The 27,956-nt window shown below is 37.2% G+C and overlaps 1 protein-coding gene across 2 annotated transcripts; it reads right to left on the reverse strand.

The window, feature by feature from the left end:
• Nucleotides 1-655: 655 nt before the first annotated feature.
• Nucleotides 656-26,860, reverse strand: LOC139953533 (tetraspanin-9-like). Of its 2 annotated transcripts, none has more exons than XM_071952977.1 (7): nucleotides 26,729-26,860; nucleotides 9,672-9,786; nucleotides 8,618-8,809; nucleotides 7,892-8,068; nucleotides 6,480-6,620; nucleotides 5,893-5,976; nucleotides 656-5,353 (listed from the first exon to the last, which is right to left on the reverse strand). In XM_071952977.1, exons 2-7 carry the CDS (start codon nucleotides 9,735-9,737, stop codon nucleotides 5,291-5,293), a joined length of 723 nt encoding a protein of 240 aa, XP_071809078.1. In that variant the 5' UTR covers nucleotides 9,738-9,786; nucleotides 26,729-26,860; the 3' UTR covers nucleotides 656-5,290. The 2 variants fall into 2 exon arrangements, with proteins under 2 accessions (XP_071809078.1, XP_071809077.1); XM_071952976.1 differs by lacking the exon at nucleotides 26,729-26,860 and adding an exon at nucleotides 15,195-15,360.
• Nucleotides 26,861-27,956: the final 1,096 nt, after the last annotated feature.

Raw genomic sequence — 27,956 nt, forward strand, 5'->3', positions numbered from 1 at the left:
TGACATCGAAATTTACATCAATTTGTGCGACTTGGAACACAGTCGGTCAATGCAATTCGAGGGTTGATGTGTGACATTTGCGACTGGGGGGGGGGGGGGGCTCACGGTAAGAGAAATCGGAGTCACTATTTGAGACTTTCGGCAAAGTGGCAATAATTTGCGACCAAGGACAATGTCATTTGGTAATTATGTCAATATTATGGCACTAAAGGAACACGTTGCCTTGGGATCGGACGAGTTGGTCTATGAAAAGCGTTTTAAACCGTTTGATATGAAATGCATATGGTTGGAATGATGTTTTAAAAGTAGAATATAATGATCCACACAACTATCTCTCAAAATTGCACGGTTTTCTTTTTACGTCGCGAACTATCACGGTCGGCCATTTATGGGAGTCAAAATTTTGACTCCCATGAATGGCCGGCCGTGTTATTGGACTAGGTAAAAAGAAAACCACGCAATTTCGAGGCATATTTGTGTAGATCATTGTATTCTACTTTTACATCATCTTTCTAACCATATGCATTTTATAATAAACGGTCACAAAACGCTTTTCAAAGACCAACTCGACCGATACAAGGCAACGTGTTCCGTTAAGTTATGTTTGTTGTTACACCACTCTGTTATACAAACGCACCCAAACAAACAACATAAATAGAATAGACATTGGATTTTCACCACTTTGCTTTATTTATCCATAATGACCATAAAACATTTCTATTATACTCATTTCTATCACAAATCTACAATTTCAAACAGTCACTTTCCACCTTGATGTCCAAAGACAATGGTTACAGATTGTTAGTACTAAAAGACGGATCAAGGCCGACAACAAACCGACACGACCTCAAGAGAGTAGTTTAGGTTAAAGTGTTTGTGAACCTTTTGTGTAGGACACAAAACACAATGTCCACAGATTTACACTAAACTTACAAAGTTTGAAGATAGTTGTGGTACAAAGCTTCACTTGAAAATACTACTTGATGAGTGCGATAGTTTTGATAAATGAGTAAAACATTTGTCGCCTCGTTGAACATGAGACAAACATTAATTGAGAATGTAGAAACATATCATCCTGACATTGGTTTACTAATTTTTCATAAACTAGAGCACCTCAGCAACTAGTTTCTTTAAGGTACGCTTTCTACCATCAATATCTTCGAATTGTGTAATAAATATTGTGTTTTGTGTGATCATCTGGAATAATGATATTGAGGTTGTGTGCTGCTTTCGTAACAGCAGATCATGCGATAAAAAAGATATTGACAACATAGGGAGACCACATAGATAGTTCAGTTGGTTGAGCACCCGTATGTTAATCCAAAAAGACGCTGGTTCAAATCCTGCTCTAGTCATTCTTCCATATTCAAACCGTAACCGAGTTTCGTTTGCATAAGATTTCCCGAATAAAATTTATCATCACGTGATTTTCATAAAAGTGAGATAAGTACTTGAAGTACGAAAAGATAATACATTTTTTTTACATAGTACAAAATGACAAATAGGTTGAAATAGTGAAAATATACTACTAGACATCAAGTTTTAAAAATATAACAGATATGAAAATAGGTATATAGTGAACAAAACATAATTATTAGTAGTACGAAAATAGACTCGTAAGATACAAGCATGTAAGGTAAATGCATTTTAACAAAGAGGAAACAATATGCGTTTATGTGCACAGCCACAAATCTTAAACTTTTTGTTCGTGCCCATATTTTTATGAACAGTTTGAAAACCACTGATGCAGCAGTTTTCTCAATGTTTTTATATCAATGGGAAACTTTGAGGCGCTAGGTGGCAGCAGACTTACCAGGTAAATTTCCATTGTTGACGTATTCTGAGCATGCGCACATTACCGAGAACAATGGATTTTACCTGGTAAGTCTGCTGCCACCAACCGTCCCAAAAGTCCCCCATTAACAATCTCTGTGTCAATAATGAATAAAAAGTGCTTGAGTTACTCAATGTATGCTGTTCATTTAGGTGAATTTTCAACAAAATGTGCACCATTGTTTGTGGCTGTGTTCAAGTACATTCGTCAGAACAATAGGTTTTGAAATCATATCTCTGGTTCTCCAACATAAAAAAATTGAAACAAATTGTGACCTTTTAGGTTGTTCGTTTTTCATGTCGTTGGGTGTACAATGTGTATCTACATAGTGTTAAGTGCTTTAACTGTCCGCATTCATTGCTTCAAAACGACTGGAATTTGAGACTACACGTCTAAAACTCAAGTTTCTAACCGCTCTGTTGTGACCTATTTTGAATATACATGCATAATGCAAATTACTATGCAAATTAGATTATAAATAGTATAGCCGTGGTGTTCAACAAAGCCATGATCATTTAAATATTCATGCATTATGCACTAAACTATTCAAATCATTGAGCATGAAGATTAAATCAGAAACACATTTGAAATAAACCTGCCTTCATAATGAATATTTAACATTCAGGGGTGAGTCGTCATTAACGAAAAAGTCTGAAACTTGGATACAAATTCAAAGATATTTTGAAACGCCATTTCTACCTTTTGGAAACCCCTGGGGTTATAGATTCCAAGGAGCTTTTGGAAACAGTATCCACAGCACTATAGAAGTAGACCAATGAGTAGGATTTCTTTATTTGTGGAAAAAAAATATTGTCTGATTTTCTTCACCAGCCCGACATAAAAAGTCGGAATTCAGCCAAAAGTCTGAACAATCTCATCCCTGGAACATCACAATAGTCTGTTTTTGTTTCTTTCTAGACTTTCGTTCCAAGATGTTTTCTTTGTCAACTTGGTCCTTGTCTGAATTGGCTGGCGGCTGAAGGGCAGCCTTAATTTCATGCCATGACAACAGCTACAGCCGCCAATTTGGCTCATGGCCTTCCTATCCAGTACAATTCAGTTTGGTTTACTTCAGTCAATACAATTTCAGAACGGGGGAGGGGTACATATTTCAGATTAATGTTTAAAATAGTGTGGGAGAGAGATGGCATAGTTTTATATGGTTTTGTTTCAGGCTGAACTAATTAACATGTTAATCAAACTACCCTCATTAACGAAACCACACCAACAGTCACAGTGCTGCTTAAAAAAACAAATTTTGTTAGAATATTAACAAACCTGCAAAGCGGAAAGTCAACAGGAACCAGTAACATACAAAAGAAATGCCACGGCAAAATTAACTGGTAGTACCGGTACCCTTTTTCGCTTAGCGGATATTTTCTGTGCTTAGCAGTTCCATGTGAACAGTATGTGTTCTGTGGGGCATGTGTATCGATGTTATATAAAACACAAAACAGTTCAGCCAAAATCTCCCTCCCAACTAGTGCAAGTAAATAATAGTGCTTAATGTTTTAAAGTGCCGGTATACATCTAAAAACTTTCTGTTATATAACACAAAATACAAAATGCATATCAGGTTTGATAAGAGTGTAAATATTAAACTGTCCTTAGAACTGCGATACATAATAAACACCTTTGGTGTAAAAAATAACTGCATAAAGACATTTAAAACTCTATTTAAGAAGAAATTATAAAAGGGTGAATATTCACTAGGCAGCCATTTCAAGAAAAACCAAGGCCGTTGGTTTTTGACTAGTTCTGTTTTAAATTTTGTTTTCAAAACACAATAATAGAGTAAAAGTAGAGTAATATTCAAATGAGTGCATAAAATATTCAGCTAACAAATACACAGTGCATAATTGTCAAACAATGAATCTACTTCACCCACGTGGCTACTTCTTATATGTACATCAACACATAATGTATGCAAATATATGCACAATCCTGACAGCACTGCATAATAAATTATGCATAATTCTGAATAAATTATGCATCTTAAGCAAAAAAAAAAAAATATTTAAAAAAAGCTTGCAATGATTTATAAATTGGGAAAAACAATATACAATCCCCTACCAAGGAAAATCGCTTTTGGTGTACCGAAAAATTAATTTTTATTTGTCCTGTCCGTGCTCCATACTTCAACTTTGAACTTTGGGGTCAGAACTGCTACTTGCTCATCAATAAATAAATCTCCCTAACTATTTCTAAGCCTATCTGTACTTTCATTTGGTCGCTGAGGGATCTGCCGTGGATTTCACCAAACTCTTCCTAGCTTAGGATTAATCTTACGACTTGGGACGAGTTAAGTTCCATATCAATAGACACTAGGACGCATTGAACCCAATCGTCCTAAGTTAGGATTAATCTTAGGACTTTGGACGAGTTAAGTTTCATATCCATACACGTGAGGACGCATTGAACCCATCCTATAAAGTTAGGATGAGTTACCAATCCTTACTCGAGATAGGATAAATCCTAGTGTTTCGTGAAATCTGCTGCTGTATATTGACCAGTGATATTGACTAAGGTACGGCCTTGGATATGGACCTGTATGGACCATGTGTGTTGTTATTGTACAAACACTATGTTGTGCCTCAAGGATCCGTTTATGGACCTCTGCAATTACTCATGAATACTGCAGTCCAGTATACAGATTTGTTACTAAATACAGGAGGGGGCAAAGTGAGTACTGGTTGAATAAAATCCCTGATGAAGATAAGATTTCTTAAAAAGCGCACATTATAAATACAAGCATAGGCCTACCATAACCTGATCCAGTTAAAACGGACAAACAGCTAAAACCTACAAACTCACATCTCAAACTAACAAATCTAATCCGTGATCCAACAATTCAGACCGAAAAGTCTCTGAGTGCATGACTTATGTTTGCTTGCATAACCTAAAAAAGTACTGTGACACGATTTCAGTATAAAAATTGAAAAAACAAAATTTACAAGTTAAAAACTTTTACTGGACTGAATTTTTTCCCCAACTAATGCTCTGAGATAGTCCGTTCGCTGACCTTCCACCCAAAGAATTGTTGGATCAGGATTACCTATAATGCACTTTGATTCTGTCATGCATATTATGTGTGAATAGCAAAAACGAGAGAGGGTCCGAAACCAGACATCCATTGACAATCAACATGTAGATGGTGTTTGAATACTTTACATGATAATGTTAAGAAAGCCTATCACGAGGTACAAGTTAAAAACTTTTTCCCCAATAGATTCCCGTAAGTACAGACAAAGAAATTCCAAAAATATGCTGCAATAAAAAATCACGCTTAGCACAAAATTAAACTGCTTACCTGATAAAATATCTGAACACATTTTTGTTATTTCTTTTAACTTGGTACTCAACACAGTGCGATTAGCATTTTTCAACATAATGATTTTCAAACAATACACGTCTGGTTACGGACCCATCCTGCAAAAGTGTAACTGTGCTACTTTTTTATGCGTAGCTGCCACGCTTAATCCCAGTGTACAGAACCATCGAGAAGATCATGCCGAGAATCTGCGGAGGAGAAAAAGAAAGAGAAAAAAAAGCGTTAATGACCCGAGTATTTGTCGAAGGCTCAATAAATATACAAATTTGCGTCGGGCTTTTTTAATTCATCAGCCACTATGAAATTAAATACATTTACTTCTTTTCAGTCATTAAACTAGGCCTTGCTTTTGAACTAGACTTGACATCAAAAGCACAAAGATGCTAAAAAGAGGTTACAGCAAGTGCAGAAATTCCGTGCCGTGCAAGCGTAGAATGGTGATCGAGAGCGCCGAATTTGGCTGTAAACAGAGCCATGAAATAGGGAAGCAGGGAATTCTTTGCTTGAAACCTCAAGCTAATTTCACTGGTTAGCGGGAATTTTGGCTTATGTGCGTGCCTACTCCACGTTACTAGGCTTTCTACGTTTATTCATCCAGCGCAGAAATTTGGCGCATCAGAAGCGCAAAATTCGGCGGTAAGCAGAGCCATAAAATTGGGCCCAGTACTTGCGCGTAAAAAAAGGCTACTTTGCTCGGTCAAAAGGGTAGGGAGGGTTTTTTGTTTACCTGGAACACCCCAATGGCGATGCCACCTGCTGCAATGTAATAAATGCGATCTTCCAGATTGGTGATGAGTGTTTTCTTGCAACCCTGGTTAGAAGAAAGAAAAAACATCATCGTTACAGGAACATTACAGAATTGGTAAGCAAAAATGATGAAGATCACAGATTTACATAAAACTCAGGCATGCAACTGCCCGTTGAAAAAAAAAAGAGGAACATTTTCAAAGGCACAACGCAAGTGCGGAGCGAGGCAGCCGAAACGCCATGGGACATGATACCCACAATGGTAGCCTAGAAAATGTTGAGGTTTATTATGCTCTAAGGTGCACTGTTAGCATGTACTAGGCTTATTTTACATGATTGTAGTTGTACACTGTTGTTGCCAGGCATATATTAGGCTAAAAATAAAAATAAAATAGTTTTTGTTTTTTTGTTTTTTTCACGTTAAAAAAAAAAAAAAAAAAAACGGAATTCCACTGAAACGCAGAAGAGTTGCATGCCTGAAAACTTGAAACTAATGATGATGATAGTCAAAACCGTCTTCAGGTCTTTTGTGTCTGACGACTTGCACGTAAAAAAAAAAAAACTTACGTCCATGTATTTCTTGGCTGTTGCTTTTTTACCACAGCCGTCTACTTGCGTCTCACAACAGGAATCGGGAGTCTGGTCTCCAGTGAACATTGGGGAGCTTTGACCCCAGTCTGAAGAGCCGTTAACGCCACAGCACATCAGCTAAATATAAAAAAAGCAAATGACAACTAATAATATAATTCAATCAAATTATAATTTATTTCCATACTTTTTTTTGTTTTTTTATTCAGGAGATGACAAGAAATGACCAAGCTAGTCAAAACGTTTAGATCATTTAAGAACTTGCTCCGCAGTAGTGCAGTTAATAACGATCCACTATAAGCTGAAGTAGTAGTCCCTGTCGATTTTCTACCTTGTGCCCAGGTAGTAGTTAATAAGCAGGACAGTCCTTTACAGAACTGAGAAGTCTCCTAAAAAATTTGATCTTAGTTGTAAAATATTTTAATTTAATTTTTTAATATATATATATCTTTTCATCGTTGCAATCTTACAAAAACGAACAAAGTATTTCCAGTTAACATCGGACTTAAATAAAATCCTTGTTAAAGGGATGCGAGGGCTTTAAAGGCAGTGGACACTATTGGTAATTACTCAAAATAATTATTAGCATGAAACCTCACTATGTAACGAGTGATGGGGAGAGGTTGATAGTATAAAACATTGTGAGAAACAGCTCCCTCTGAAGTAACATAGTTTTTGAGAAAAAAGTAATTTTCCACAAATTTGATTTCGAGACCTCAGAATTAGAATTTGAGGTCTCATAATCAAGCACATGAAAGCACACAACTTTGTGTGACAAGCGTGTCTTTTCTTTTATTATTATCTCGCAACTTCGACGACCAATTGAGCTCAAATTTTCACAGGTTTGTTATTTTATGCATATAATGTTGAGATACACCAAGTGAGAAGACTGGTCGTTGACAATTACCAATAGTGTCCAGTGTCTTTAAAGGGATGTGACTTTCTAAATGAGTGAGGGCTTTAATTAATATAGGTTTTCTCGGTAAATTTTGGCAACTGAGCAGCCAATTTAACCACCAAGCTATTCTATTTCGCGCAAAATCAAATGCTACTGAAAAGGGTCATTCAATTTCGTTTTAAGATTAGTAAAATGTAATGTTGCGTCATTCGATTTAACAAAGTAATCATTCAATTGAACAATTTATCAAAGCAGCATTCAAATTCTCAGACGCTTCTTGAGGAGTGTGTGTCACGAAAAAAAATGACGATACTCTAAATTGAACAGAGTGCTACAGGAATTTGACTCGAATTAAAACAAAATTGAATAACCGAATTCTGAATTTGAAACGCAGTAACAACTGGAGAGGCAAAACAGCTTTGAACGCATAAGAATGAAATTGACTGCTCATTTGCCAAAATTGACTGAGAAATCCTATAAACGCAAACCATACATCGGATTGCAGGCGGTCCCAAGCACTTGTGAGTCCGTCTTGACCTTCTTCTCCGTAACCCTTCAGCCCCTTGATCAAATCGTCAGTCACTGCCTTCTCCACCTGTGCCTTGTAGATGAAGCCAACGACACCGGCGACGATCTCCAGAACGAAGATCAGCAGCAGAAAACAGAAGAACTGATGGGAGAAAAAATAGTAAATAATAAAAAATAAAACACGTTTACATCATGTAAATAGCGCCAAATCCATTGTAAAAATGCTCCAACAGGCTTTACAAAAACAATTAGAAAAACATTCTGATTAAACCACAAAAAGTAAAATCACAAAATGGAAAAAAAAAAAGATCCACAAATGTGATCATTAAAACAATAAAAGTACAAATATACAGACTATATAAAAAGCAATCAATCACAACAGTACAAACCGTGTAAAATATAAAAATCCTGTAAAAGTTATCCTAAGATTCACAACAGAAAAAAACCTTACTTGGTAACAAGTAATGGGGAGAGGTTGATAAAACAATGGTCTTTGACAATTACCAATGGTGTCCAGTGTCTTGAAGGGAAGTTTTCTACAATCATTATCTTCAAACTGTGCGAGTTAAATGTAAATCTGTGGACATTGTGTTTTAGGTCCTACAAAAAGTACAAAGACCCTTTAAGAGTTATTATTATTATTGGTTTATTAAAAACACTCAAACTTCTCAGCCGAAGGATGCGTGCTTACCAGGAGCAGCATGCAGGCATTCTCTTTGATCGCTCCGCAGCATCCCAAGAAGGCGACAAACATGACGATGAGGCCGGCCGCGATGCAGATGTTGGCTGCGTTCAGGAACGGGAGGGTGGGGAGAAGCGTTGCGTAACCGCCTTCACGAACGTGGAGAACGATACCGAGGGCCAGAATGGCGCAGCCTGAGATCTGTTGGGAAGAAGACACAATAATTATAATAATAATAATGAATATAATTAGCTTAACTTTATAATAATAACTTTTAATAACTTCCCTGGTTTGGCCACATAGTGAGAATGAAAAACAAGACTCCCAAAATGCATTCTACTTGAAACATTAACTGGAAAAAGTAGCACCTTCTACCTGAAATATCGAAGAGCACATGGGCAAGAGTGCAAGAAAAATTGGTGGAGCCAACGTCCTGCGGGATACGGTGCAAGATTGATTGATTGATTGACTGATTGATTGATTGATTGATTGATTGACTGATTGATCGATCAATTTTAACAATAGCTAATTCTTACAAAGTGCACTTCAGATCTGAAAGAACTATTAAATGCGCATTACAAACACAACCAAAGAGCAAACAAATTAACGCTCAATACACCAACAGGCATAACTAATATTAAACTTATAAAAAAGCATTGGAAAACAAATGCAATTTGACTTGTGTCTTTAACTGTTCAATTGATGTTCTGTAAAGAACAAATTGAAATCAAAATAGCATTGTATACTCAGTCGTTTGCAGTACCCCCGACTAAAACATGGAATTCGAACTGCCTCTAGCTATCGGGCAATCTCAAATGACACTGCTCTAGCATTGTAAGGGTCATGGGTTGAATCCAACCCGAATAATACGCCTGTGATTTTTTCACAGAACTCGGATAAAAGTACTGAGTATACAGTGCTAACAAACATCTGTGTATATGGGTAAAAATCAAAATGAATTAACTTAGCTCTGCTTATCAAAACTAGCAGGATACCAGTCACACAAAATGTTCACATGGACTGCAATTTTGGCTGGTAACCTTATTCTGGTAAGCATACTTACAAAGAACAAAAGGTTGAAGAGAAATACGAGGTATTTCACACATTTTCCACATCCCTCGACGGCCATGGTGAATTCAGTTCAGGGTCTTGGGGCGAGTATGAGTGACAAAAGAAACCTGCAAAGAAAATGAAACAGAAAATTTACATTTTAGTTAGCTCACTCTAGAGGTCTTGTCCTTTTGGTTTATTTATTATTTCATTTTTTTGCAATGTGGATTTTCTGGACCCTAGACCAGTCTTCTCACTTGGTGTATCTCAACATATATGCACAAAATAACAAACCTGAAAAATTTGAACTCAATTGGTTGTCGAAGTTGCGAGATAATAATGGAAAAAAAAAAAACCCTTGTCACACGAAGTTGTGTGCTTTCAGATGCTTGATTTCGGGACCTCAAAATCTAATAATGATTTCTCAAAATCAAATTCAAATATTTTAGTGGAAACTAATTTACTTCAGAGGGAGCTGTTTCTCACAATGTTTTATACTACAACAGCTCTCCATTGCTTGTTACCAAGTAAGTTTTTGCTACCAATTATTTTGAGTAACTACCAATGGGAAACTTTAGACTATCTGCCAACACCAAGAGAGGGCGCTCTTCACCAGGTGATGTCAACAACTTAGGAATAGGAGAAGCATGAGTGACGGTCACTTACAGCAAATACCTTGTGTTTTGCGTGTTTGTGATTTTGTATTTAGATTTAGCCAAACTGTATTTTGTTTTTCATAACACATTGCCAGCATAAACCAAACTGTTCTGGAACAGGACGCACTGGATACGAGTTCCCCAACGATAACAAGCGGTGTGCATGAGTTTTTCGGAGTGATTCTTCTAACAATTGGCAAATAACCTACCAAAAATTGAGAAGAAATCTGAAGTTTAGTTGTACGACAATGTATCTGATTTAATTTTTCAAGAGGCTGAGAGACTTTTAAATATTTTTTGAGTATTTTTGAACTTTTAGCATTTACAATTGTTTGCTATAGAAGTTGTGCACCCTTACCTGGTAGGTCTGCTGCCCTCTAGTGGCAGAGCTTTCAAAGTCTCCCATTGGGCCCAGTGCCCTTCAAAATCATTGGACTCTATCAGGGAAGGTACACCTTTGGTAATTGTCAAAGACCAGTCTTCTCCCTTGGTGTATCCCAACATAAGCATAAAATAACAAGCCTGTGAAAATTTGAGTTAAATTGTTCATCGAAGTTGCGAGAAAATGATGAAAGAAAAAACACCCTTGTTGGACAAATTTGTGTGTTTCAGATAGGAACAAAAGACTTCTAGCTAGAAGTCTTTTATTATTTTATTGAGAAATTACCTCTTTCTCAAAATCTATGCAACTTCAGAGTGAGCCGTTTCTCACAATGTTTTGTACTAACAATCCAGCTCTCCAGCTCACCACATCGGTTTATGGGTAAAAACCAAAAATTAATATTCTTTATCCCCGATGCAAATTTAACATCTATTAGCTCTCCAATGCTCGTTACCAAGTCAGTTTTTAAGTTAACATTTGTTTTGAGTAATTACCAAACGTGTACCTTCCCTTGAAGATTGGTATCATGCTAACAGTGGGTTGTGTCATTCACGTACCACACCCATCAAGTTACACCAGATGGAATTGTTTGGCAGCATATTCTGTTGTAAAATACTTGATACACAATGTTGGGTGAGTTACATTGTACTGTACATTCACACAGCAGGCCTACATGTGTTATCTTGGCCCACTTGGTAAAAAAAAGATTGATTGCCCCTATACATTATGTGCAGATTGCCGTTCCGGAACATTACCCACTACTGTGACTCTATTGAAAAAACTGGCACAGCAGGTTGCAATCAATCATGCAGGATATTATGAAATGCACATCACTTTCTGCACGCTCTCAGGTCATACCAGTAATACTGTTTCTGTAGAAAAATTGTGACAATTCGTTTTGGTTCTTTTAAAGGGCAATGACACTAAGTCATGTTTTCCTTAAAAGAGCATCATTTAAGGATAAACTTCTAATAGCATTTCAAGGGCACCAGGGCATGAAGGCAATTGCCTTTGTTGGCTCTGTGGAGTATCAGTTTCTACTGGAATACTTCAGGGGCACCAAGGCAATGACCAGGGACATGGAGGCAATCGCCTTTATTGGCTCTGTGGAGTATCAGTTTCAACTGGAGCACTTCAGGGGCACCAAGGCAATTGGAGGCATGGAGGGACATGGAGGCAATCGCCTTTATTGGCTCAATCGGTTTCTACTGGAGCACTTCATCAGTTTCTACTGGGCACCAAGACAATGACCAGGGGGCATGGAGGCAATTGCCTCTGTAGAATGTGTACATTGTGGTTTTAAATCACTTATCTACCAGTAGGCCTACATATTATAGTGCTAATAATAATTTCATAATGACGTACATGTATGCACTTGACAGCTAGCCAGACAATAATCTCATCTTTTGTTTGTTCGACACACATTTCTGTGAACAGAGTTGTACCTTGTTATTTACAAACATGATCAATCTGTAAGGATTACAGGTAGTTTTGTTGTTCCACTACCAACACAGGTCTAGCAGTACCTGGGGTACCCACTTGACATTATCGACAGTCATACCATGAAGTTCCCAATCTCATCCACTAGTTAAGAAATCAGATTTGTATAAAATCGCAATTGTAGTCACTTTTTGTTTTTCATGGTTAATTACTGATAAATTTTATGACAGTTTGCATGAGTCAGGGGACTCAAATTAGATTTAAATGGCAAAGTAGAAATAAAAAAATAAAAAAATGTTTAGCATTCACCATGGCCACGCCAGTTTCCTTATTGGGGGCAGAATGGATTTTACTTTACTTTCCCAATTTTAAAATGAGATTTAAAAACCATAACATGTCACTTGATACATCAGAAATTCAAATACTGCAAGTCAGAACTTAGCAAGTGCTGGTTACACGGTTTAAAAATGATCGCTCAGTAGGGCCTATTAATCATTTACAGGTTGCATGTTTTTTTTTTTTTACTCAACCTACATAAAAGCCATTGGACCCTTTCGTTAAACAGTGTTGTCCAAGGCCCACACTTTGTGTACCACAACTTCTATAACAAATAACAAAACTGTGAAAATTTAGGCTCAATCGGTCATCGGAGTCGGGAGAAAACAACGGAAAACCCCACCCTTGTCATGACATGTGTTTAAAATAAATCCGTAATTCTCGTTAACGAGAATTTATATTGTTTTGCTGTTTTCTCAAAAAGTAAAGCATTTCATGGGATAATATTTCAAGAGAAGTCTTTCACCATTGCCTTCTGTAAACCCTGTAAGTTATTTGTAAATCTGTGAACTTTTATTTTTTTTCTGAACCGAAAGGGTCCAATGGCTTTAAAACACCCAGTGTAAAGTTCGAGCCCTGGTGCAGTCAGTACAAATCTAAAAAGACAAATTGCCAATTATTTCTACTTTTTTACGACTCTCTATAGGATGTTGAAAGCCATCCATCAGCCAGAGGAAAAGAACACTTCTGAGTGTATCCCTGATTATTACTACAGAATTGCCAGTCTTTACTAAGGTCAGCCATCCCTGAATTGCTGGCCTTTATTATGGTCACTCACCCCTGACCCCAATAAAGCCTCAACAATAGTCAGACTGAGTGGTCAAGCACAAATCGCCACACCCACTCTATAGAGCACCCCTTTTTATTGAATGGTTCAGTCCAAACAAAGATGTCAACAACTACATTGATTAAATAACTGCATGAGGGAGGAATAATTGATTGGAATTTGAGGGGGTTATTAACTCAGTTGAACCATAGAGAATTGTCCTTTCTCTATGGTTGAACTGTCTATGAAGTTGTAAATCAGACAATAGTTTTTTTTACAAACAGCCTACAAATTGAATAAAAACTATTTCGATATTTAAGTGAAACCTTGGGGGGGGGAGCCTACTTGACTGCAAAAACAATTGCTTCATATACATTGTACCACATAAATAAGACAAAGAAAACGTCTCATTTATTTATAAAAATATTCAAATCTTCTCACCCATTGACTTTATGGATGGCCAAATAATTGAAATTCTGTATTTTCTACATCTGTAAGTATTACTCCAAGAACTACATGTACATGTATGAGGTTTGTTCTGCTAGATGATAGCAGAACGAACCTCATAGTTCTAAGAGCAGCCAACACTACATACACAGTATTAAAAAAAATGTGTTTGGGAAAACACTATACATTGTAATATACGTACTGCGGACTCGCTTGATAACACTGGGAGCAATGATGCTGAAATTAATAGACTCACTCCACTAGTCCACTGGGCATTTGGAGTCCCTCATGTGTTTTTTAACTATCAAGGTTGGTTTTATACATTTTTCATTGCCAAACTACTGTGGTGAGTGAAGCACTGATGAAAAAGGTCTCTTGACAGCCACAAGTGAAAGTTGTCATGACAGTTACTCTCATCCCGTGGCTGTATTAAGGGATTTTGTGTCCAGTGTATTTAAAGGCACTGGACACGTTTGGTAATAACTAAAATTATTAGCATAAAAGCTTACTTGGTAACAAGCAACAGAGAGCTGTTGGTAGTTTAATGCTTTGTGGGAAATGGCTCCCTCTAAACATGCTAAAGTACCAGAGTTTTTGAGAAAAAAAGTATTTTCTCACTAGAATATTTGAATTGAATTCGAGACTTCAGCTGAGGTCTAGGTCTCAGATTCAAGCATCTGAAACCACACAACTTGTGCAACAAGGGTGTTTTTTCTTCCATTATTCTCTTGCAACTTCGACGACCAATTGAGTTCAAATTTCCACAGGTTTTAATATTATTTGGTATATTGACAATTACAAAACGTGTCCAGTGCCTTTAATGCACACAGTGCTCCATCTTCTGTTACAGTTGGTTGCTCAACCGCTGATTGTGAACAGTATGATGAGATAATTCACATAATATGTGTTATTGGGTACAGCATCAAAGGATACAATATTACAAAATGATAATTAAGAGGAGTGCATGCTAACAAGAGGCAACGAAAGCCCCTTTCACATGATAGCAATTAAGCAAAGGTACCTTGCTGAATTGTAGCATGGTTGTAAAATTTTACAAAGTGTACCTCATCATGTGAAAGAACAATATTTGTCTAAAGTCAAAGTTCTCTTGCAAAAACTCTTTCAACATTTTACAACCATGCTAAAATCCCCTTTCACATGAGAGCAATTAAGCAAAGGTCCCTAGTTACTATGCTGCCGTGTGATTAGCCACTTCGGCGATTGCATGGTCATTGCCTTGGTGCCCATAAAATGCTGTACAGTTGAAACTCCAAAAGTAAAAAAAAGAAAAAAAAAGAATTAAACTGGCACTTTTTATGCTTGTGAGTTCATAAAAATCTAAGCTTTCAGATAAAAATAGTTTTCCTCTAATTGTCTTGATGCCTATAGAAGCAATCGCCTCCATTTAGCGTATCAAGGCTGCTCTGGACTTCTATCAATAGAGTTTTAAAACAAGAAAGTTAGTGTAACCATAAGAAAATAGTAAACATTAAATTCTCACGTACATACCTGTATGGTTTAAAGATAATTTTGGCTGTTCTCAAATCCTGTGAGAATAAAAAGCACAACTGGGTTCAAGTTTGAAGGTCCTCCGAAAATGCCTCGATAAGAGAAAGATGTGTTGCTTGGTTGGCTGTATATCCAGAGAGTAACATAACACGCTTCTGGCTGCTCAATTATATACACACACTACTAGCTTCTGTTATTGCCCTATGTATGCTTGATGCATCAGCCCATCCCAGAAATGTGACCTCTGACAAGCGTGGGCTAGCCCACATAATTATCAGGGGAGTTATTAAATTGGAGGGGGCGATATTTTATTGTCGTTAATTAAAGATAGGTTGGTGTATTGGAAATGGATTGGAATTTAATAAGATTTGACATGTTTGATTTAAGCTCTCATTCAAAATCAATTTTCTATTAAAACATGAATTTAACAACGTGATTATGTCATATTTTTATTCCCCCTCACCCCTCATATTTATAAATGAATCAATCCATATCATTCATCAGGAATTGCTGTCAGTGTTATTATTTTGGGTACTACATCAGGTATATTTGGCCCTTGGCAAAAAGTGGGAAAAATTTGTCAGGTAGGCTACATGGGTTGACCTACAAAACATTTACACAGTGTGTAGGCTCTAACAGCCAGGCCAGATACTTCATGGAGGCAAAGAAGGTAATTGTCTTGGTGCCCTTGAAAACAATAGAAATTTACAATTTCCTCATAGGGTGCCAGACCAAACCATCTTGATGCCCTGGCCCTTTCAAAAATGAGGCATACAGGCCTTAACAGCTTTTCAGGAGTTTTTTTAATTAACAAATTTTTCCAAGGACGAAAACATCAGAAACCAAACCAGACCAGACTAAAGGTAACAGGATAAACATTAACAAACACCCCTCTTACATGAAATGGATCAGTCCATAACTTAAACCAGGTCACATAGTACCCATAGCCCAAGGATGCGATCCAGTGGGTGCAGTGAATGGGTTTGTGGGTGGCTTTGGGGTCAGAGGCGAATGAGTGGGCGTTGAAAGGGTGCGGTTCAATTCAGTGGTTTCGTTGTTTGTTTTCCTGTAGTAAAACTTTTCTAGGTCATAATTAAAACTAGAGCCTTGGAAACAAGTTTTTATCGGCCCATTTTGACAGGATTATTTGCTCTTTGAAGTATGGTACTAAGCGCGGATGGTTTAGGGTTTAAAAGGAAACGTTTGGTAATCCCTCTTAAAATCAACTTGGCAATAAAAACTTATTTGGAAAGGGGCTTCGAAAGTACAGCAGCTACCAATGGTATAAAGCAATTTGAGAAACATGAGATTCGTGTTAAAGCCATTATACACTTTCGGTACAGAAAAAAAAAGTTCACAGATTTACAAATAACTTACAGGGTTTAAAGAAGGTAATGGTAATTTAAGACTTCTCTTGAAATATTATTCCATGAAATGCTTTACTTTTTGAGAAAACATTGAAACAATTCTCAATTCTCGACACCGAGAATTACGGATTTATAGTGAACACATGTCATGATTTAGGGTTTAAAAGGAAGAGTTTGGTTGCCTTGGATCGGTTGAGTTGGTCTTTGAAAAGCGTTTGTAACTGTTTGTTATAAAATGCATGGTTAGAAAGATGTTTTAAAAGTATAATGATCCACACATGTATCACTCGAAATTGCGTGGTTTTCCTTTTACCTCGTCGACAAACACGGCCGGCCATATTTTATGGGAGTCAACCATAAATGGCCAACCGTGTTAGTTCGCAAAGTAAAAGGATAACCATGCAATTTCAAGGCAAATGTGTGTGGATCATGGTATTCTACTTTTAAAACATCTTTCTAACCATGCATTTTTTATAACAGTTACAAACGCTTTTCAAAGACCAACTCGACCGAGTTAAGGCAACGTGTTCCTTTAAAGTCTATGGGAAACATTTTAAGGGGCACCACCGCCAAGACCAGGGCATGAGATTGAAATTCCAGGCTTGAACTTTGAAGTCCTCTCTCATTACATTCTGGTCTCAGTAAAATAAATGCTGATCCAGTAAATATTGTAACCTAAATTATAAATCTTGTGGACTTCCCCTTGAATTTGAGCCCAGATCAGTCATGAAAGTACAGTATACCCTTAAACCAGATCAGCTATATATAGTGGTGGTACACTTTCAGCAGTAGGAAAACAACACTAAACATACCAAGTTACTATTGTGCATTGTACCAAAGCTCCTTTCTCTGTGAACTAAATGAATGAATGACTGAGACCTGCATTTCTTACATTGCTGGTCCCTCATGGGTAACCCGCCTTGATTCCTACACAAATAACCCATTCCACTATAGATCAATCCAAACCCCAATATCAGCCCAAGTCAAGGATTTACACTAAGCTTGGGCGATATCACGATATTATAGAATATCGCGATATTAATTTGGAAACGATTTCGATATCGGATGGATTTGGTTTTAATCGAAATAACGATATATCACGATATATCGCGATATATCGTGATATATCGCGATAATTGCGATATATCGATATATTGATGAAATATCGCGATGTGTTTGCTAGCTGAGACATCTTGCACCCCATAGGTTTGGAGTAAAACCAGTAGAATAGGTCATTAGAACATCTCTCTTATGCTATGACTGTCTCTCTACAACTTTCACTTGGAGTTTTAAGACTGATGATGTCAAATTTCATTAATCGAGATTATATCGAATATCGTGATATATTGTCGGCGATATATCGTGAATAAAATAATTTGATATCGCCCAAGCTTAATTTACACACATTAGCATGTTGTTTATTACCATTATAGAGTAAGAACTAGAGGGCACACTGGTGATGCTTCTTGCACAAACGTGATGGGACCGCAAGGAGACACGCGCGCGCCATTCTGTACGCGCGTTGAATATGAAACACATGTTTGAGTTTGTGTTTATTGAACGCTACGCGATGCTGTTTTTTTAGCTTACAGAATAGCCGCACAAACACACGCTAAGTAATGCCTGTTTTGTCAACTTAGAAAATGGCCGCCTGCGCGCACCTGAAAGTACACACATTTTGTGCAACAAGGGTGTCTTTTCTTTCATTATTCTCTTGCACGTTCGATGACCAATTGAGTTGAAATTTTCACAGATTTGTTATTTTGTGCATTTATATATGCCGAGAGACACCAAGTGAGACGACTGGTCTTTGCCAATTAACAAGTATATAGTATCTATAATTTATTAAGGGTGTTTTTCTGTCGTTATTTTCGTGCAACTTCAATGACCAATTGAGTCCAAAATTAATGTTCACAGGTTTGTTATTTTATGCATGTTGGGATAATGTATACCACGAGAGAATACTTTGGTCTTTGACAATTACCAATAAGGTGTCGAGTGCCAAACCAAATGCAACAGAGACCCACGGCCTCTCTGGCTGTTGTGTAATTGTATGCCGAATAAATATACATCATGTACAATGTACACATATCCAACTGACATTATTGCCTCTAGACAAAGTGAAATCAAATGCAAACCTTTCAAGATAATTTTTTTTTTTTTATATATAATTCTAAGCCAGCACCGGGAAAAGGGAGGCTCGCTGTTCAAACAGGCCAGTTGAGGGGATAAATCTATTTCTGCTTCCATGGATAAACAGAGCAGTTGATGACCACACCCTAACTTGTAGTAGGCCTATGAGTGTGAATCTTTCAAGATGTGAGCCAAAATTAATATATTCTAAGGCAGCACCCGAAAAAAGGAGGCTCGCTGTTCAAACAGGCCAGTTGAGGGGATAAATCTATTTCTACTTCCATGGATAAACAGAGAAGTTGATGACCACACCCTAACTTGTAGTAGGCCTATGAGTGTGAATCTTTCAAGATGTGAATCAAAAGTACTATATTCTAAGGCAGCACCAGGAAAAGGGAGGCTTGCTGTTCAAACAGGTCAGTTGAGAAGATGATCAGAGAAATTGAAGAACTCGAAACCCTAAATAGTATGAGTGAGAATCTTTCAAGATGTGAACCAAAATAGTATATATATTCTAAGGCAGCACACGCGAAAAGACGGACTCGCTGTTCAAACAGGCCAGTTGAGGGATAAACATTGAAATTGAAAACCTATTCATATAGTACGAGTGTGAACCTAAATAAGCCAGCACCCAAAAAAAGGGAGACTCGCTGTTCAAGTAGGCCAGTTGAGACATAAGTCCGTTCATGATTGAAAAACCAAACCCATAATATAGTGAGCCCTTTGACTTTGAATACAGATTGATTATGACTCTTCCATCATGCTGCCCTGGTGGTAAAGCAATCAACTGCAATATTTTGTGAATAATAAAGCAGAGAAAGATCTGATGATGCATGTACAAACATGGTCATTTCCGATTGAGCCTTAAAAATACTTAAAGGGTCCTGACTGTTTGGTAATGACTCAAAATAATTGTTAGCATAAAAACTTGTTTGGTAACGAGCAATGGAGAGCTGTTGATCGTATAAAACGTTGTGAGAATAAACTCCCTCTGAAGTAATGTAGTTTTTGAGAAAGAAGTAATTTCTCACAAAAATATTTGATAAGAAGAGATAGAGGAGAGTCATACTGCTAAAATATGAGATAAATCGTCGTAGCTGCAATAACAGCCAAGCACACACGGTTGTCCTGGCAACCATTGTCCCCTGAAATTAACAAACTGTGCAAATCTAAACAAAACTATCCAGCGTTTGGTAATTTTTGGGGGAGACGCTATTGCTACAGAACATCGCCAGAGCAAGCATAATAACCAAGCGGACACGGCTGTCATAGCAACCATGGTCCTCTGAATTGAGCAACTGTGCGCGCGCAATTCCAAACAAACTGTCTAGCGTTCAGCGTATTAAGTAGTTCTCTGTCACCAATGATCGATAATGATGTCGGGGAAAACAATTATCTTTTTCTGTAACCACTATAATACTGTGAAACTGAAATGTTTCTCAAAATCCTTATCAAAAGCCGACTGATAGACTTCTAACCAAAAGCTGTTATTGCCATTGTGAATACCATCCCTGAAAGTTCGTTCTGTCTTTCGCCATATTATTTAAATATTTCTGAGGTTGATGTTGCACTAGTTGCCCAAGCCTACTCACAAGTTTCCCAATATTTGAAAATTGATTACCAAACGTATACCTTCCCTTTAAAAGGTTTTAGGTACTTTGTGTAACACAGCACCTCAGCAAAATATATTTTAAGGGAAGTTTTCTACTAAAGATTATTACAAATCTGTGGACATTGTGCTTTGTGAGTCCTAATAAAAGTACCCAAACCCTTTAAAGCAAAATGCCGCTTTATGTTTATGTTGATACAAGATACGTCTCCAGTAAACCTACACCCAAAGACAGACAGTGTTTGTGCACAAGTCTAGTGTAATACAGTCCCAGGCTAAAAGCGGAGTGTCATTTATTATTAACAATGCAAGTAGGCCAAGGCTGCTGATTCAGAGCTTTGTTGTTCTCCCGCGGCCAACACTTTCACTTTAGACATACAACAGTTAAAGCGATTGATTTTTTATTTTATTTTATTTTATTATTATTATTTTTATTTATTTTTTTTTTTGTTGGGGGGGACTTTTTTTGTTAACAATCCCAGTAAAAGTAAATCTCTAGATGAGTTATCATATATGAGCCTTTTTGAGATTTGGTGGACACTAAAAAAGTGCACTGTTTGCTAAGGGTGTGTACAGAGAAATTTACCCCAACCGAATAGAGGCATAAAATGTAGTTTTGCGTCCACCTCATGTACACCTCAACATGGTTTTTTATTGCATCTGGGAAATGGTCCTCAGTTTGAGAAATTTTGACTTTTTGAGTGTGCGTGGTGAGGAGGGGGGAATGGGGTCTGTAAAGGGGTTAAGCAGAGGATAACCCAGGGGTCTAAAACCCCTTTCACACGGCAGTAGTTTAGCAAGGGTCCCTTGCTTTAGTTTTAGCATGGTTGTGAAATTGAATCTCGTGTGAAAAGATTGTTTTTACTCATGTTTCAAAAGCTACAGCCCCTCAGTGAGTAATGGGAAGCTTTCTACCAACATTATTTTCAAACCAAGAAAGTTAAATGTAAATCTGTGGACATTGTGTTTTGTGTCCTACGAAGAGTACTTAAACCCTTTGAAGTTCGCTTTCCTGAGAGTCTTCTGGGCTTCACAACCAGAACAAAATATGTAGAAAATAAAATGAATGCAGCTACGCACCTTAGCAAGTAATATTTTAAGGGAAGCTTTCTACCATCATTATACAAACCGTGAAAGTTTATTGTAAATCCGAGGACATTTTGTTTTGTGTCCGTACAAAAAGTACCCAAGCCCTTTAAGTTTGCTTTCCTGAGAGTCTTCAGGGCTTCACAACCAGAACAAAAATATGTAGAAAATAAAATGAAAGCAACTACAGCACCTTAGCAAGTAATATTTTAAGGGAAGCTTTCTACCATCATTAAACAAACCGTGAAAGTTTATTGTAAATCCGAGGACATTTTGTTTTGTGTCCGTACAAAAAGTACCCAAGCCCTTTACATTGTGTAAGTTTGCTTTCCTGAGAGTCCTTGGCATCACAACCATAACAAAATATGTAAAAAAGATAATGAATGCGAACGCAATATGTTGAAGAAACTCAAACATCTCCAGATGTAATGCACGTTAACATGCCTCTAAGGGTCATGTCACATGAGGCAATTTACAGGCGACCCGTTCCAGGCAATCTCCCTGAAGAAAAGGCACTCACATTTCAATGTTCTGATATTTTGTTTGTTGATCGCAAGACATTTTTGAAAAAATTACTCATGTGCTAGTAGTAGTTTTGTGACAAGGCCTTTACTAATCTTGTGTTTTTATTTTATGGAATAAATGTATGCAAACGCAATATATGCCGAAGAAACTCAAACGCCTCCAGATGTGATGCACGTTAACATGCCTTTAACTCATGGGTCCCTGACTCATTTCTACCAGGCAACAAGGCTCAGCAGCCATTGAAAGTTACGTAGTGATTGAACAGCTGTGTGCAATCAATAGCGATTTGTCCTATTTTCAGGTTTGTATGACGCCTTACTTCCAAGAGGGGAAAAGAGACGGACAAGTTGTACATTTTTACTGGTAACATGTATGTACAACTAGGTGCTACATTTGAAATGTAATTCATTGTGACAGTATGATTGAAGTTTTTGTCCTATTTTCAGTTTTGCATAACGCCTAACTTCCAAGACGGACAAGTTGTACAAATGTATTTCATTTTGACAGAAAGACATGTGATTAAATATGCATGTATGGTTACCAGCCAAACTACCCTTTTTAGGGACAGCATCAAAAACACACAATCTGTGACTGGTATCCTGTCCGTTTCTGCTAAGCAGGAATTTGTTAGTATTCTGTGCTTTAAGCAGCTCTATTAAACTTGGCCCAGGCCTGAAGTGGTAACCGTTAAAGAGAGTAAACCACCCAAACTCCCCTCACTGAGTCAGCACGCTAGACGATCTGTACATGTAGGCCTACATGTTGAGCCATATGGAACTGCTTGACTGTGTCCTGACTACCAAACGACTGACCCATATCCCGGGGCTGACATAATTTACATTAAACATGTTAAACAATGTTAAAAGGAAGGTACACGTTTGGTAAACTAATAACAAATATTTTACTGACATTTTCACGGAGTGACAATGATAAATGATAAATAAACGGTTAAATTAACAGTCACAAATACATCCCCATGATATAGTTTCACGTCATACAATGTTACTGACTAGGAAATAAGTCAGAACAAAACAAAATATACTTGGTTTGGATTGGATTGAAATAAAATACTTTGCTGTTTCTGTGGAAATGATTAAGTCGTTTGACACCGGAAACTGAGCTCTTTTTGACCAACCTAAATCCTTCTCCCAAATAAGGCCAATCACGTTAATAGCCTCCTACCTTAAAGGAACACGTTGCCTTGGATCGGTCGAGTTGGTCTTTGAAAAGCGTTTGTAACCGTTTTTTATAAAATGCATATGGGTAGAAAGATGTTGTAAAAGTAGAATACAATGGTTCACACAAACATGCCTCGAAATTGCGTGGTTTTCCTTTTACCTCGTCGACTAACACGTCGGCCATTTATGGGGGTCAAAATTTTGACTCCCATAAATGGCCGACCATGTTAGTTCGCACAGTAGAAGGAAAACCACGCAATTTCGAGGCAAACTTGTGTGGATCATTGTATTCTACTTTTAAAACATCTTTCCAACCATATGCATTTTATAAAAAACGGTTACAAACGCTTTTGTTTTGACCAACTCGTCCGATCCAAGGCAACGTGTTCCTTTAAAAAAAAAGGAAGGCTGGCTTCACAAAGAAGATTTTGACCGGCCGGGCTATTTTTCAAAATATTTGTCACTTTCCTCTGAAATCGTTAAAAAGTAAGCTCTTTTTTGTTTTAAAAGGAGGCAGCCTCTAAAAAGGAAGCAAGTTTTTTTTTTTTTGCCTAAATTGCAGACTCATCAAGGATGTGGTTAAAAATACTACAATCACGTACCATCATTTCCCTCTCTAAACAGATGATTGGTAGTAAACATTAACCCCTCCCATAGCAACACTAGAAACTAAACCAAGGCCAGACACTTAACCAACATGTTCATTTCCTGTATTTGCTCACTCTCCTTGAATTTGCGCATTATAAAGACACAGGACACTATTGGTTATTGTCAAAGACCAGTCTTCTCACTTGGTGTATCTCAACATATCCCTAGGTGCATAAAATAACAAACCTATGAAAATTTGATTTTATGAGCTCAATCGGTTATCAAAGTTGCGAAATAATAATGAAAGAAAAAACACTCTTGTCACCTGAAGTTGTGTGCTTTCAGATGCTTGATTTCGAGAACTCAAATTCTAAATCTGAGGTCTCAAAATTAAATTCGTGGAAAATTACCAAGTAAGATTTTATGCTAATAATTATTTTGAGTAATTACCAAATAGTGTCCACTGCCTTTAATCAACAGTTTACTTCCTGTATTTGCTCCCACGCCTCAAAGTTGCGCTTTAAAGGACTATTAATTGGAAATTTCTGCAAAGAACATTAACCTACATGCAAGTAATGTGAACATTAACATTTATACCATTTTATGCAAGTTTTTGTAAAAACTATTGGTGTTTTACAATGGGTCCTAGATATCACAAACTTATAATTTAATAATTGTGCCTGACCATGAAGTATGATTAGAAGGCCTACATGTACCAAGAATATGTTGTTGCTATGTAGATGGGTATAGATTGGTTGTCATGGGCAACAGTTATAGAACAATGTTTTCCATGGTTACACCAGGCCTGCTGTATGCATTGTTTTTGTAAGGTCAAGGGCACCAAGGCATGATGAAGGAAGAACCCTATGAGGAAGTTGTAAGTTTCTACTGAGCATTTAAGCAAGTGCTCCGAGGCAATGACCAGGGCCCAATTTCGAGCTGCTTAGCGGCCAATTTTGTGCTTACTGTGCTATTTCTATTTCATAGCGCTGCTAACCGTAAGCAAAGGAAAAGGCATAGCTAGAGGAAATTGCCTTTTTGATACATCGTCTGTTTGATTGATACTGTAGGCATGGCGTCGATATTGATGTAAATAAATTTAAGGTCTACTTATATTATTATTATTAGACTAAAAATCCATCACCATTTGCCAATTAAATTTATCTGTAAATTGTAAACCTTTTTGTTTAACTGAGTGTCATAGGACCTACTGTATGACTATGAACAAACCTGTAGAAGTTTGAGATCAATCGGCCATCTGGGTCACGAGAAAATAGTGAAAAACCGTATACACATTTTGAATAAACATTGATGCAAACAAAAACATGAATAAAACGCTCACTGAGCGATAAACTCCAAAAGCAAAGTAAAATTATTTATTTCCCATCAAATATGACATTTCAGACAGAAATATTTCAAGGGACGTTTTCTACTATCATCATCATTTCTACTATCATCATTAGACCATGTAAGTTTGATCTGTGATCTTCACGGCGATTTTATTTTCTTACCAATTCTGTAATAACGTTCTTAATAAGTTAAATTGAACAGCAGATGGACTATTATAACTACAAGGTTTGAACCCACACAACAAAGGTATAGGCATTGCGTGCGCGAGTCATAGAAACTGCATAGAAACCGCCCCATATTCCTTCCCACAATGCATTGCGTTTCAGAAACATCCCTCCATTATTTAAATTAGGCTTTGAATCTAAGATAACTAGTACAGTCATTTGACCAGTTCGGGATCATTGACCAGTTCGGGATCACTTCAACTTTGCAATAACCAAATAATTATATCACTTCTCATTATTACCAACTTCTGTTGATAAATGTGAAGATTAACACCCATTAAACCAACAAACCCAAAATAAGGTGCCAAATATCATCAGCAAATAAATTATGGCTGTTTTCCTGAAGGTTGTCTGCGAAATTTATCATTTTTTTGTTTAAAAATGTTGGTTGAAAAACACTGTTAAAACTTCTTACCTTTAGAATTGGAGTGCCGGGGCAAAAAATATTTATGTAAAATGATAAGAATGTGTAAAAAAACATTCCTGTAAATACTGTGCAGTCATCTTGTTTTTTTGAGGTGACGAAGATCCCAAAATCTTCTTTAGGGGGGCAACTTACCCTTGACCAGTTTGGGATCACTCAACATCTCATTGCGTCAAATGGTGCCGCACTAACTTACTAAGTATGGTAAAATCATACTACTGCAGTAGAAAGTTTGTTTAGTTGATTTTGAGAAACGTTACTTCAACAAATTCTTGTAGATTTTTTATTTTGTGAGAAAATTAAACTTGGAGGGGTCAATAATGCTTTTTAGGTTCGCTTCACTTTTTCATTTGCCTTTGCTGTTGTTTTGAGGTTTTGTCGCCGGGTTTTTGCGCTGCTATTGAGGACACTTGCATGACATTCACTAAAGAAATGAAGTCCAAGTCCATGCCAACACACCTCTGAAGTTTCGTGTCCTTGAGAGACAGTTCTATGAATGGGAGTATGGGTTTGCAATGAAGGGCACTCTACTGATTCAGAATAGATTCAACTGATCCTGAACTGGTCAAACAGGTGACGATACTTTTCTCAAAGCCTCTTCAAAAGAACTAATCTTTTTTTGTCAGTGAATACTTGGTGAGTTTTATGACATGTTTAGGTAAACTGCTAAAAAAATTTGTTTCAGATATCAAAGAGATTGCAACAAAAAACAATGTGAATTCAAAAAGTGATCCCGAACTGGTCAAACGACTGTATACACGGCACATTTTCATATCTTAGAGTTGACGTAAGTCATTTTGCCTGGGTCCTCAAAACCACCAAACCCGGCATCAGCACTGCCGTATATCGGTCCCCTGGCCCCCATGACTCACGCAGTGTGTGGCTCCCGGTTCCGCACGCACCCAACCAACACCTTCAAAAGTGATTGGTAATTTTATTAACCAAATTTGCCCATTTTTACAATAAATATACACACTCTAAACTAACCCACGAAATCAGAAACATATATTGTACAAGAAACTTAGCTCTACGTATAAAACAAACTCTTACCTGCCTGCCAAAATAGCACTTTTCCGGAGCAAAACGTTTGTTTTGACAGCGTCAAAATCCACTTGCAAGCGAGATGGAGGGGCTAGAACGCATGCGCACAACACAACTTTCACACACGTCCAAACAACACACGTGTTGTATTTGTTTTGGACACACCCAAATAATATTTTGTAAAAAGAAATTGAGAAAGACAGTTAATTGTTACAATTGCCCTTGAATTTTGTTTATGACTTGATTATTTTTTATTTATTATGCATTATTACTTGCAGAAGGGGAAATATAGAGAACCTGAACATATTAATTTGGGTTATTTATCTAAATCAGTCTACCAAGCTTTCTGAGAAGATTGACTAATAATTGGGTTTGGGGGGGGGGGTCCGTTTTCAGAAGTGCTTGAACGCCAACAGAGGGCGCTATGTAGTTTGTTAACGGTCTCTGTTGTGTGGTTGTGTGCACAAAATCCCATACTATGCTAAACATGTTCAAAAACACTTAACAAATATTCTAAGTTTCTCAGCCTCTTTTTAACCAATCAGATATATTTTTAGACAGCTAAACTCCAAATTTCCTTTCAACTGTGGTAGGTCAACTGTCTGGAACTTAAGGTTACCAATTACCCAAGTAAACAAATGCTCACCCCCTTCGACCAATAGTGTTTTTTCCCAAACCGACTCGCTGCCAGTTTCCAGGAGGTATTCAAAGCCTAAATTTATCAAGTTGGAATTTGAGTATTATTTCATGAAACAAATAATTCTGAAACCTCTTTAGCCCACAATTAATAACTTTGAACACTAAAGAAACTGCACAAGAGGAACAAGAGATGTTTGTTTTACAAAATGTTTAACTTCGCTAAAAAGTTCAAATCTATTTATTTACTCAAGTTTGTCTCTTACAAACTGCTTAATTAGAAAATCAAACATGATATATTGGCCTTATGGGAAATAATTTTTATTGGACAATTTAGTTTGTGAACATAAAAATAACAGGCTTTATAATCCCTTTTGCCTATATACATGTATTTACCTAAGCTGGGCCCAATTTCATGGCCCTGCTTACCGCCAAATTCGCGCTAGCTGTGCAAAAAGAATAACTATTAACAACATGGACAACATAGAGTACGCATGTGCACAAGTAATAATTCCCTGGTTCCATAAGCGCTGACTCCTTGTTTACGGTAAACAGTCCCATGAAATAAGGCCCAGGTCACTGTGGGCTGTAGATGGAATTG

Source organism: Asterias amurensis, chromosome 22 (genome assembly GCF_032118995.1).
Source record: "Asterias amurensis chromosome 22, ASM3211899v1".
Lineage (NCBI taxonomy): Eukaryota > Metazoa > Echinodermata > Asteroidea > Forcipulatida > Asteriidae > Asterias > Asterias amurensis.